Raw genomic sequence first — 13,341 nt, forward strand, 5'->3', positions numbered from 1 at the left:
ACCAAGCGTAGCGCTAATGGTCACTGTGCGTCAATCATCTGTCATTGCATTAAACCGCAACCACGTCAACCCCAGACAACTTTATTTAAAGTGTTTATCTGGAGTAAAGAAATGTTTGCTTACATCCCTCAGTGTGCTTTCTCAGGTCGAGCAGTGAGTTCTTGAATGCAGAAATGTAGTTTTTTTTGCAGTGAACACAGAAGACATTTAAAGTTGTAGGAAACATTTCTCATTTCCGAAATCTCAGACATGGAGCTGAGATGTGTCCATGGCTGGTTTGGTCCTTCTGCCGTCTCCACTGCCCAGTTTTGTTTGAAAAAAGAAAACTAAAAAAAATAATCAATTTAAAGTTAAGTACAGATACTCAAAAATTCTACTTAAGTACAGTACTCAAGTAAATGTACTCCGTTACTGTCCACCTCTGGTATTTATCAACTTCTATAAGTCCAAGATTCCTGGACATTCCCATAAAACATGCGCCAAAGGGCTAAAGGCTCCACGAGGCAACATGAGCTCTGGTGTTAATCCCGTTTCATGTCTGATGCTGGAGGTTAGATGAGCTCTGTGACAGAATGTTGGCAGAATGGACTTTGTTACATCCTCTGCCAGGCTTTCTCTCCTGTTGTAGGCATACGTTTCTGAGAACTTAGTTTATCATAAATATATGAAACTATAGTTGTGGGAGCATTGTGTAGTGTTTGGTAAAACCCTATCAAAATAACAATTGTTGAACACGTTCATGAATCTGATGGCGGGTTTTCATAAAAAAAACAACAACAAAAAAAAAAAAGTTATGTACAACTTTACAACAAATTTAAGAAGTTTTATATGATGTTGGTAATTTTTGTTTTTTGGACAAAAAATGTAACCAATTTTCTTAAAGTGAGGAAGATTTTACTTGTTTCCAACGTGGCTGAATCAAGTCAACTAGACCGGATTTCACTCTCATCCAGAAGAGCTTCTTCAGTTCTGATGGAGATGGAGGGAAATTTCTCTTCAGGAGCTGAAGCTGCTGAAGTTTTGCAATCTACAACAGTGGTTGACTAAGTGTGAGTTGGTGTTGTTGGTCTCCTGGTTGAGGGAAGTATCTCAGTCCTCCTCCTCATGTCTAAAATGACATGATTTAAAACCGACTGAAAATATGAGCGTTGAAGATGCTTTTGGATAATAAGCACTACATCATCTGTGTAATTAATACTGTGACATTTTATCCGGTCAGTCATGAGTGATTCTAAACGTTGTTTCTGAAGAGATCCTGTTTACTTCATAGTGAAGTTAGCCATTAGTAAATAAATAATTTGAAACTTGTTTCTGGTCTTCAGGATGTCCTGTACACCGTGTGCAACCCCATAGGAAGCGTGTTGAGGATCGTCATCTTTAAACGAAATGGGATCCAGGCCATGGTTGAGTATCCTTACTAGAGGAGTGTGTGTGTCCTGATCTGGTTTTCAGTTTTATACATTGATCCTTCTGCATCATAGCGGTCTTCTATTTCTTCTCATTTATAGTTAAAAATGACATTTTCTAACATTTTAATGACTCACACTTCTGGAGGACAAACACCGTCTGGTTGGAGTTCTGCAGCTGCATCGGGTAAAATAATCCAATGAGCATAACATGCTGTGATCTGCATGCTTTGTGTCCTCTCCTTAACCCGGTGCTCCAGGTTTGAGTCGGTTCAGTCTGCTCAGAAGGCCAAAGCAGCTCTGAATGGAGCCGACATCTATGCTGGTTGCTGCACACTCAAGATTGAATATGCACGAGTGAGTTATCTGCACTCCTGTCATGTAGGACAGGTCATTTACAGCTAAAATCTATGATTGAAAACAATCATGCCATCTGTGTTAAACTCTGTGTACTGGCAGGTGATATTTCCAGCCCCTGTGAAAACGTTTAACTGGATCCTCAACAAATTTTGTCTCTGTGTCAACAGCCGACACGCCTGAACGTGGTAAAGAATGACAATGAGAGCTGGGACTACACCAAACCATACCTGGCCAGACGAGGTACCACACCAACATCTCCCAGTCCTGAACATCAAGCAGATTCCTGTTGTTGCAAGAAAAACATGTCAGAAGATCAGTTAGGACCTGCTGGACATCCAGTTTAAAGAAAACCAGCATTAAAGCCCCATATTCTGGTCCTGATTGAGGCTTTCCTTCCTGGTTCTGGTCCTGATGGAGGTTTTCCCTCCTGGTTCTGGTCCTGATGAAAGTTTTCCTTCCTGGTTCTGGTCCTGGTGGAGGTTTTCCCTCCTGGTTCTGGTCCTGATGAAAGTTTTCCTTCCTGGTTCTGGTTCTGATGGAGGTTTTCCCTCCTGGTTCTGGTCCTGATGAAAGTTTTCCTTCCTGGTTCTGGTTCTGATGGAGGTTTTCCTTCCTGGTTCTGGTCCTGATAAAGGTTTTTACATCCTGGTTCAGGTTCGGATGGAGGTTTTCCTTCCTGGTTCTGGTCCTGATAAAGGTTTTCCCTCCTGGTTCTGGTCCTGATGAAAGTTTTCCTTCCTGGTTCTGGTCCTGGTGGAGGTTTTCCCTCCTGGTTCTGGTCCTGATGAAAGTTTTCCTTCCTGGTTCTGGTTCTGATGGAGGTTTTCCCTCCTGGTTCTGGTCCTGATGAAAGTTTTTCTTCCTGGTTCTGGTTCTGATGGAGGTTTTCCTTCCTGGTTCTGGTCCTGATAAAGGTTTTTACCTCCTGGTTCAGGTTCGGATGGAGGTTTTCCTTCCTGGTTCTGGTCCTGATAAAGGTTTTCCCTCCTGGTTCTGGTCCTGATGAAAGTTTTCCTTCCTGGTTCTGGTTCTGATGGAGGTTTTCCCTCCTGGTTCTGGTCCTGATGAAAGTTTTCCTTCCTGGTTCTGGTTCTGATGGAGGTTTTCCTTCCTGGTTCTGGTCCTGATAAAGGTTGTTACCTCCTGGTTCAGGTTCGGATGGAGGTTTTCCTTCCTGGTCCTTGTCCTGATGGAGGACTTCCTTAGCTAAGTCATTATTTTAATGAACTGGTGTATATGAATGCAGTTATAAATTGGTCTAATGTGGATCATGTGATGGATTTGTTTTAAACGGGTTATAACTGGACAACAATGAAATGGATTGAATTAGATACGAGGAAAGCAGCCAGACCTGTGAGTCTTTCAGGATTCAGAACTCGCTGATGGCAACTGTTCACTATAATATTAATCAGTTTCAAAGATGAACTGCTTTTTATTTCAATACTGGTTCTGGAGGGTCCATGGGAGATGGTAAGTTCCACCCATCCAGTCTACCTGTGATTTGTGGACTTGGAGAAGGTATTCAATCATGTTCCTGGGGGAGTCCTGTGAAGAGTGCTTCTTCTGATAAAGGACATCTTGTCCCTGTACAACCGGTGCCAGAGCTTGATCCACATTGCTGGCAGTAAAACAGATTAGCTTCCAGGGACAATTGGACTCCGCCAAGGCTGCTCTTTGTCTCCGATTCTGTTCATAACTTTTATGGACAGGATTTTTAGGTGCAGCTGAGGCGTTGAGGGGATCCAGTTTGGTGGCCTCAGGATTTGGTCTCTGCTGCCTGCAGATGATGTGGTTTTATTGGCTTCATCAGGCTGTGATCTCCAGCTCTCGAATCAGCACCTCCAACTCTGAGACCATGATTCTCAGCTGGAAAAGGGTGGAGTGTTTTCTCTGGGTCGGGAATGAGGTCCTTCCCTGGTTGAGCTATGTTCCTACCCTCACCTATGGTCACCAGCTGTGGGTAGTGACCGAAAGAACCAGATCAGGAATATGAAGCATTGACCTGGAGATGGTTCCACTGGCACCAGTCTACAGATGGGCCATCCAGAAGCACAGAGTCACCAGAAAGCTTTTACAGGTGTGCTTAGGTGACCATGAAGTGTGTGGAGGACAGGAGCTAGACCGGTTCTATGTGCGGAGTCCGTCCTGCAGACTTAAGTGTTGCCACTCACAGTCTTTCACACACTGCAGTCTGGTTGGGAAAGTGATCAAAAATTTGTCCCATGAAAACAGAAAAAAGTGTCAAATATAAGAAACATGAACCTTCCAGAAGCCCTCGGCTTCTCCAGATGAGGCAGAGTCTGGGGGTCCTGTCACTACTTCCCTCCATGACTTCAGTCTGGCTTCTGTGTTTAAAGTTCATTTGTGAGTCTTGCTCAGAATCAAACTATGTGTTTTTGTGTTTCAGAACATGGAAAGGGAAGACAAAGACAGGCCATTTTGGGAGAACACCCATCATCCTTCAGTCATAATGGTTACGGTAAGATGGAGACCGTTTAGACATAATCAGCTGATTCACCACAGGTGGACGTTAGTGGTGATGTGGAGTAGATATAAGTTCAGATTAATTTACCATTCAATGTCCTACCAAACTCAGGTTCTCTACCAAAAGTTTGAGAGTCTGAGGGTTCTGTTCAAGATCTATTTGTTCCCAGGACTTTGTTCTTCAGCAGAGATCTCTGCTGGTGGATCTCCCAGCCCTGAGTGTTCAGATCACTGTTCCTTCCCCACCCACATCTTTTCATCTTCCTCCTGCAGTTCTTGATATTTGTCCACCTTCTCACGTTCCTTCTTTTTCTCTTGTATTTCATGCACCAAGGTTTGAGAGAACCGCAATTTAAATTCTCCGTTTGTCCTGTGCGCTGCAGAATTGACAATAAAGCTGATTTTGACTAATGCTGCTGCCTTCTTCTGTAGTTTTCCAACCACAACAGTTGGTAAGCCATCACCAACATATCAGCCAAGGTCTGGATGTCCCACAGAACCGTGACCTTTGATACCGTCTCTCATCTTGACCCTGAGACCTCCAGTCCAAACTTGGTACCGATGCTCCAGTACACTAGTCCAGCCTCCTGGTTACGGAGCTCCATGCATGCCCTCCCTGCATCTTCCACCTGCTACTGTGTTCTGGACTGTCTCAGAGGTCTCTTTGCACACCCTGCAGCTGGGACCAGGTCTGATGTGGTAGACCCTGACCTCAGTTCCTGTTCCTGTGCAGCCATGATCAGAACTTCTAGGTCAGGGCTACTCAGTTCAGATAAAACAAGGACTGTAGTCCAGCAGGTTTTCAATATGTCCCTGCTCCAACACACCTGACTCATTAAATTAAATGGAGTTCTGCCCAATGACTCATTATTCTGAGTCAGCTGTGTTGGAGCAGGGAAACATTGAAAACCTGCAGGACCAAAACGAATAGCCCTGGTCTAGTCAGAGGACTTCTTGATGTCAGCCACTTCTTTAGTCTGTTGGTGGTACATGCTACGCAGGAGTTTATCCCTCCACAGCGGTTCCACCGTTTCCTCCATGCTGGCTTCACTTAGCAGTTCTTGAGGACCTGCCTTCCTCTGTGTAGGTACTGGGTGGTGGCTGGCTTCTCTGTGGCCCGTTCATGGTGGTCGGAAGCCTGTCATATCCCAAGGAGTAGGTAGCTGTCCTGAACTCTGCACCCGTAGACGAATGCATGAATGGCCACCAATAAAAGATTATTAACTTAAACTTCTTCATTTGAGCTGTTAACGAGTAACACACTCCTCGTTTCAAATGGTAAAAAAAAAAGAATGATGATGTGAGCCACTAAAGGAGAACACCTGCATGAACTCCACCTGTGTCTCCTCTGCTCCAGCCTGCCCCCTGCTGCCTCTGCCCAGTAACAGCAGGTACAAGCTGACCTCCGCGGACGTCCCAGACATGGTGTCCTACCCCTTGCCCCAGTCGTCCTCCTCATATTCTGGCTACGCTCCCAGCTCGGTTGCCATGGTAGGAGGCCTCCACCCTTCCAAGATGAACTGCTCCCGCATCTTCAATCTCTTCTGTCTCTACGGCAACATTGAGAAGGTCAGTGCAGACCCCCACCCCCAGCCCAAGTTATGTGTTATAATCAGATGGAAAGTTGAGCGAGTTTCCATGATGAAGAGGTGAATGTACAGTCCCATCATAGTCTACTTTGTGTGTGTGTGCAGGTGAAGTTCATGAAGAGTGTACCTGGCACGGCGCTGGTTGAGATGGGGGACGAGTACTCAGTGGACCGAGCCATCACACACCTCAACAGCATCAAGGTGTTTGGAAAAAGACTCAGTGTGTGGTAAGAGATGGATCCCAGCTGAAGTTCCCAGGCCTCCTTCCCACAAACCACGTCCGTTATGCCACCCTCCGTTGTTATGTGTGTCTGTGTGTGTCTGGGTGCAGTGTTTCCAAGCAGCATGCAGTGATCCCCAGTCAGGTGTTTGAGTTGGAGGATGGGAGCAGCAGCTATAAGGACTTCGCCATGACCAGGAACAACCGCTTCAGCAGCGCAGGGCAAGCGTCCAAGAACATCATCCAGCCCCCATCTGCGGTGCTGCACTACTACAACCTGCCCCCCTGCGTTTCCCAGGACTACCTACTGAAGGTGTGTGCTTCCTGCCAGGTAAATGTCTGGGTTGGACAGTAAAACTTGGCAGAATAGAGACAAAGGAAGTAACATCCTCCAGCAGGTCGGGGCGTCTCCATCTGTCTCTGATCACAGCCTTGTGGAGGATTCACCAGTCTACCAGATCCAGAGAGGGGGGTTTGTGTTTTTATTAAGAATATTTTAGATTCTGCACCATGTTGATGGTGGCAGTCCAACCGAAGCAGGTTCCCTGGTTTCCTTCCACTCAGTTTAGCTTTATTTATACAGGTTTACAATAACAGTCATATCCAGGATCCTTTACAGACACAGTTCAGTTCAGTCCAGTTCACTGTAGTCCAGTTATAATCCAGGTAAAACGCTAGTCCAAGGAAACCCTCCACCAGAACCAGGGAGGAAGACCTCCATCAGAACTAGGGAGGACGGCCATCTTCGTGTAGCGGTTGGGGTAGAGAGGACAGGAAAGAGGGTCAACCAGCAGCAGAACTCTAATCCAGGAAAAGAAGAACAGAAACACAAATGAATGTCAACAACATCATGGTTCTACATGGAGAGTAAAGAGAGCAGAGAGGAGCCCAGTGCATCATGGGACGTCCCCCAGCAGCTTCGGCCTCTAGCAGGATGGATGGATCAGGGTCACAAAGTCAGACCTGCTATAAGATTTATCTGGAAGGAAAGTTTGAAGATGATGAGCTGAAGGTAGAGAGGGGGTCTGGTACCTGAAGCCAGACTGGGAGCCGGTTCCACAGAGAGGATCTGATAACTGGAGTTTCTGGTTCCCATTCTACTTCCAGAACCTTCAGGAACCACCAGTAAACCAACAGTCTGAGTGAAGCTCTGATGGGAACATCAGGAGCTCTGAGATCTATAAGATCCAGTGAATCCTGGTCACTAAGAGTTCTGTTCAGAGTCTAACAGGGAGTTGGTGAAGAGAGGGTAAAACTGGAGAAAGGTGGTCTCTGGTCCTCATCAGAACCCTGGCTGCAGTAGGAAACATTTCATGCAGTAAGCATGTGTTTCTGTGTTTCTGTAGCTGTGTGCGGAGCATGACCTCCCGGGCTTCACCAAGTTCAAGATGTTTGAAGCCAAACGTAAGTAGAGATGCAGCCTGAAGCGTTTGGGCAAGTTTATTCTTATGAACGGAGCGCAGTGGTTTTATTCTGTGTAACTGATGAATTTGATCATTTATGTGATTTTCCTTTTCAGCCTCTTCTAAGACCATCTCTGGTCTGTTGGAGTTTGACAGTAGGACAGAGGCTGTGGAGGTTCTTACTGTTCTCAACCATTTCCAGATCCGGATACCCAGTAAGTCCTTCTTATTCGTTCCATTATATGCTGTCACTGGGTTTCTAAACATAACTTTGTAAGCTTTTTTTTTTGCTTTTTTTAGGATTTTACAATAAATTTGCACATTGTATTCTGTTTTCATCTACATTCATAAAGCATCCCAACCCCAGTTCCAAACTAAGTGAGATGCTTTGTAAAATGTAAACAGAAACACATTTCCAAACCTCTTCCTCCATCTTCTATCCCCAGTAGAAGATAAACAACATTTCAGAGGATGAAACTGAGACATTTCACCATGTAATGAAAAATATGAGCTAGTGAATCTAAAGCAGCAACAAGTGTGGAAAAAGTAGTTCCAGGGTGATGTTCGGCATGGTCTAAAAAGTAGTTCCAGGGTGATGTTCAGCATGGTGTAAAAAGTAGTTGCACAGATGTGCAACCAGTTGTCACCTTCAGCCTTGTCCCCATCACACAGAGATTCTTCCTGATTCTCCGAATCTTCTGATAGTATTCTACACTGTAGATGGTGGATCTTCAAAGTCTGGGGAACATTGTTCTAAAATTGTTCCACAGTTTTAGATCCAGTTTGTCTCAGATTAGTGAACCTCCATCTATCTTTCCATCTGAGAGACTCTGCCTCTCTGAAATGCTCCTTTTATACCAGTCATGTTACTGACCTGTTGCCAGGTAACCTGATTAGTTGTCAAATGCTCCTCCAGGTGTCTCTGGTTTTACCAGTTACTTTTCCAGCCTTTTGTTGCTCCTGGTCCAGTTTTTTCCAGACGTGTTGCTGCATCAGATTCACTATCAGCTCATATTTTCATCACTTGGTGAAATGTCTCAGTTTCATCATCTGATGTGTTGGTGATCTACTACTGGGGATAAAATATGACCTGATGAGATTTATAAATGACTGTATTCTGTTTTCATCTACATCCATACAGCATCCCAACCTTTCTGGATGTGGGTTGTATATTAGCCCAACAGCACATTTGCTATTGTTTTAAGGTTTTTTGGGACATGATGCAGTGGATAAACAGTGTTAAGAGAGTTACATGTTTATTTTTCTGTTCTCACGGTTCATTTTTCATAAGGTCGCACGTTTGTTGTGCCTGTGTGTGATTTCAGATGGATCCAACCCATACACCCTGAAACTCTGTTTTTCCACCTCCTCTCATCTATAAACATTCTAAAAATCTCCAGAAGAAACGAGAGGGTGGTGCTAGCCGACCGCAGGAGGAAATGCAGATGACAGAAAAGAAGAGCGGGATGCTTCAGATGGCCGTCCAGCCACAGCTCCACACCGGCTGAAAGACTTAATAAACTCCTGGAGGATGCTCCTCTGAAAACGGTTGTAGAGCATAAAACTGGGTCTTGTCCCACATTTTAATGTTTAACTGGAAAACACACGTAAACATGGAGATTTTCAGGGAAGAATTAGATCTTGACCGTTGCCATGGATACTGTTCAACTATGATGGAGAGGGTTTGTGGGTAAATTGAGTGTGTAGCACAAAGATTTCCACAGTATTTCATGCCATCTGTTGCCCGTACAGCAGGTTGAGACCAGCAGGAAGTCTGGAAGTCCTCACATCTCAGCTCTGGAACATCTTTAGTTTAGTCAGGACTCCAGTGGATGTGTGAAAACAGCTTTTTGTACTAACTAGAATCCAATTAACTCCAGTTAATGCCAGGTGCTGGGACTGGTGAGGAGTTTGCTGTAAGGTCACAGACCACCTGGAAACTGGAAAAGGAGGCAGTTCTTGATTATTTGGTTCTCTGCACAGTCTTGAGGAGGTCACCAAGGGAGGAAAGTCCAGTCAGATCCATCAGCATTGCTAAAAAACTCCTCATCTCAAGCAGAACTTCTACAAGACAGTCCAACATCTGAACCTGGTTCCAGGTGGACTCATCACAGGGTGGAAACATCCAGATCCAGATGGAGGAAATTCCTGTTCAGCATCAAACACACCCGGACCTGGATGACAGCAGGTGTGTCCTCAGCTGATAGAAAAGCCACGAAGATCAGACATTTTCAGTGAAGAGTGACCTTCAGATTGAAGCGTTGTGTCAGGAATGGGAAGTTTTCCATTAGGAATGATCCTCAGATCAGAGCGTTATGTCGGGGAAAGGGAAGTTGTCCAGCAGGTCTGATCCTCGGATCAGAGCGTTGTGTCAGGAATGGGAAGTTTTGAACGTCCTTCACCCAGTGTGGATCAGTACTGGAAGGGTACCCGGAGGGTCAATGTACCAACAACAAGGTGAAGAAGCTGACACTCCAGCGGACAGTCAGAAATGAGGAACTTTTCTGATCCAATCCACGTTACAACAACGTGAGCATTAACAGGCATGCTGAGAAACGTCTCAGTCAGCTGACTCCTGTTTATGTGTTTATGGCAGGAATGAACAGGACGTGTTGATCCAGCATGGAGTAGGAGTTTCTGCTCTCTATGTTCAGCCACTGCTGCTGAGACTTCATGTTGGACATGTTTGGAACTTTAAACTAGAAGGAAAACCAGGATGAAGCAAGAATCCGGGATGAAGGTGATCCCAGCCTACTGCAGGTTTTCTTCTATCAGCCTGGAGCCAGGAAGCAGGTCCTCAGTTTGCACATCATGTAAAGTTAAAATCACAGTCATGTTACATTGGTTCCATCATCAACAGGAAATAATGGCGGGAGCTGAACTCAGATTCTTTTATACACTGCAAATAAACACCTCCAATACAACCTCCCGTCCAACACAGCCAGGACGCTGCGTAAAATGTAAATAAAAACACAACTCAATGGTTATGAACCTCTTCCTCCATCTTTCCTTCCGGTAGCAGATAACCAACATGTCAGATAATAAAACAGAGACATTTCACCATGTTATGGAAAATATGAGCTGATAGTGAATCTGATGGCAGCAACACATCACGAGACAGAGATCCCAATGAAAAATATAAAAATGTTGAACTGGTGGGCACGGCGTGGACATTACTGGTGTCAGAAAGGTCGAGTATTGGCAGCAGGTGGCAGATGCTGTCATCATAGTGTCAGAAGGAACGCCAGAGGCATCGGAACGTGCGGCTGGATATCTCAGTTGGTAGAGTATCCGTCTGCCATGTGGGAGATGGAAGTTTGATTCCCACAGGGGTGAACAGTAACACCTTCCAGTTGGGGCCTTAGGGAAGACGCTGCAGCCCACAGCAAATCGTTCTGGAGAAAAGCATCTGCTAAATGACAGTAATGATGCTGGTAATGTAGTCTTTTGTTCTTATGTATAAAATAAATATGTACAGATACATCTGAGACTGGTAGCAGTTTATTTAGTGTTAAATAATATTTCTTTCTAGTTGCTGGGTGTTCCAGCTGGGTGGGCGGTGCTGCAGCTGTGGTTGGAGAGGGTGAGGCCAGAGACTCCACCCAGCACCGCAGCAGCCGTGTCCTCAGACGAAGTCCTGCAGGTGCAGAGGGACACCATCACCGCTATTAACCAGGTGGACAAGGAGTTGCGGGAGATGAAGGCCATCCTAATGGAAATTGGGACAATAATTACAAAAGGATTACAAAAGGGGATCCCAGATTCTGTGTGTACGCCATGGTCAAAGTTGCCATGGAGGTAGGAACATTCTCCCAGCATGTTTGTTTTTTATAAATCCCAAAAGTTGACTATATTTGGCGTGCACTGGTTTTTATTCCTACACCAGATTTAGAAATGAGGCCCCTGAACTGCTGGCAGGCTAGTTCAGCAGCCAGATCAACGTGATACTTTTGTTGTTGGGTCGCTGATTGACAGACCACTGCATTCTGTCTCATTTAAATTTTACACAACATCTAAACTTGTTGGAAATGAGGTTGTTGAGGATATTCACAGACTTTGCATTTGTTTTTTCATGCACTGCTAACTGACTCGCTGCAAAAGTTCTGGAAGATGTAAAGGTTTCTATGGAGACGGCGGACGACAGGATGCCGTAGAACTACATGGAAGATGTAAAGGTTTCTACGGAGACGGCGGACGAGAGGATGTCGTAGGACTACATGGAAGATGTAAAGGTTTTTACGGAGACGGCGGATGACAGGATGCCGTAGGACTACATGGAAGATGTAAAGGTTTCTATGGAAATGGCTGACGAGAGGATGCCGTAGGACTACATGGAAGATGTAAAGGTTTTTACAGAGACGGCGGACGAAAGGATGCAGTGGGACTACATGGACCGCTACAGAAATCCAGCCTGCTCTGCATTGGTTATCTCGGACAGCTGATTGCTCTTGGCTTATGGTGGGGTTCCCTTACAGATGACAGGCTTGGTGTACATGTAATAAGAACCAGAACCAGAAGGTCCCACTCAGTCTGTATTTTTACTCATTTACATATTTCACCTGTTTTAAATGGACACAGATATTCATATGTAAATAATGTACAGTAACACACACTTATTGTAACTGGATTTAAGTTTTATTAATGTTTTTCTTAAGTGAACGCCTTCAAGGAGGTTTCACAATAAAAAGACGGGTTCTATTATCAGGATACAAATGTGGAGTTTTCAAGTTTCGACATGTAGAAAAACATTTTTTTAATATAATTTTGTTCATTATCTGAGTACTTTGGTCTAAAGAAACAAATGACTAATGACTACAAACTAATAACTAATGACTAATACCACAAACATCTGAAGTTACAAATGAAAGTTAATGAAGCACCAAACTAAATGTGAACAATAACCCATTAACTCCACCCTAAGAACTCCTTTAGAAGAGGAAAAGGAACCAACCAAACCAATCCTCCGACTGAATCGGTGCTGCAAGATCAGAGACAGCTGGGTGGAGCAGTGTCTCCAGGATCCTGGGCCGGATCCTAGGCAGCCGAGACCTGAACCTGTCTTCTTCCAGCCTGTGATCTCCTTCATCCCGTCCCTCACATTATTCTGCTTGGCTTCCAGCTTCCTCCGCTAGTCGTCCTGACTCCTCCTCAGCGACACCCTAATTTCCTGCTGCACCCTCTTCTTTTCCTTCTGGTTTAGAATTGCCTTCAGGTTGCTGGTGATCCAGGCTTATTACTGGGGAAACAGACCGGGTGGGAACGTTGATGCAGTCTGTTATCATGGTGATGTCCTGAGAACAGAGAATATTCCAGTCCGTTGGCTCGAAGCAGTCCTGCAGGGCTTCAGCAGCATCCTCCGTCCACCTCTTCACAGTCCTTCGGTCCACAGGTGGCTGCTGAACCAGTGGGACAAACTTTGGGCTCAACAGCCTAATTTCCACCGGGGGCGTGTGCGCACCGTTCCGACCTCTGTGGCGGATCAGTCCACATCGGGTGCGTGTGCGCCATGTTTTCATTCAGACCACCGGCCTCAGTCCACACCGGGAGCGTGTACGCAGTGTTCCGTTCGGGTTCGTTCCGACCTCCGTGACAGGTCAGTCCACACCTGGAACTTGTGCGCCATGTTTTCATTCCGACCTCCGGCCGTCAGCAGGGCCAGGGAAGGAAGTGGAGTGCCTGGCTGTCCCAGCAAGATTCCAGATTCCAGAGAGTCACCCCATATCTCCTGAGTCCACCAACCTGCCATGAGGCGTCTCCCCAGAGATTAAGTTGTGGTTGGAAAACAAAATGCAGGAGCTTTTCCACCTGGTAGTTTCCCTAGTCCCTTGTTCCCTAAAGGTTCCCAACTAGTCCAAATTCAAATGTTTTAATTATTTATT

At 45.4% G+C, this 13,341-nt stretch overlaps 1 protein-coding gene across 1 annotated transcript in view; it reads left to right on the top strand.

Moving 5' to 3' along the window:
- The window catches only part of LOC121655511 (heterogeneous nuclear ribonucleoprotein L-like), a 34,087-nt gene extending 23,672 nt beyond the window's left edge, over nt 1-10,415 (top strand). Inside the window, exons 5-14 of the mRNA XM_042010221.1 lie at nt 1,323-1,408; nt 1,667-1,763; nt 1,934-2,006; nt 4,174-4,245; nt 5,608-5,819; nt 5,945-6,066; nt 6,171-6,372; nt 7,406-7,463; nt 7,579-7,677; nt 8,788-10,415. Of these exons, the coding sequence (XP_041866155.1) occupies nt 1,323-1,408; nt 1,667-1,763; nt 1,934-2,006; nt 4,174-4,245; nt 5,608-5,819; nt 5,945-6,066; nt 6,171-6,372; nt 7,406-7,463; nt 7,579-7,677; nt 8,788-8,843 (1,077 nt within the window). The 3' untranslated portion in view covers nt 8,844-10,415. The remainder of the gene's footprint in view (nt 1-1,322; nt 1,409-1,666; nt 1,764-1,933; nt 2,007-4,173; nt 4,246-5,607; nt 5,820-5,944; nt 6,067-6,170; nt 6,373-7,405; nt 7,464-7,578; nt 7,678-8,787) is intronic.
- The last annotated feature ends 2,926 nt before the right edge of the window (nt 10,416-13,341 follow it).

This window comes from Melanotaenia boesemani, chromosome 16, assembly GCF_017639745.1.
Source record: "Melanotaenia boesemani isolate fMelBoe1 chromosome 16, fMelBoe1.pri, whole genome shotgun sequence".
Lineage (NCBI taxonomy): Eukaryota > Metazoa > Chordata > Actinopteri > Atheriniformes > Melanotaeniidae > Melanotaenia > Melanotaenia boesemani.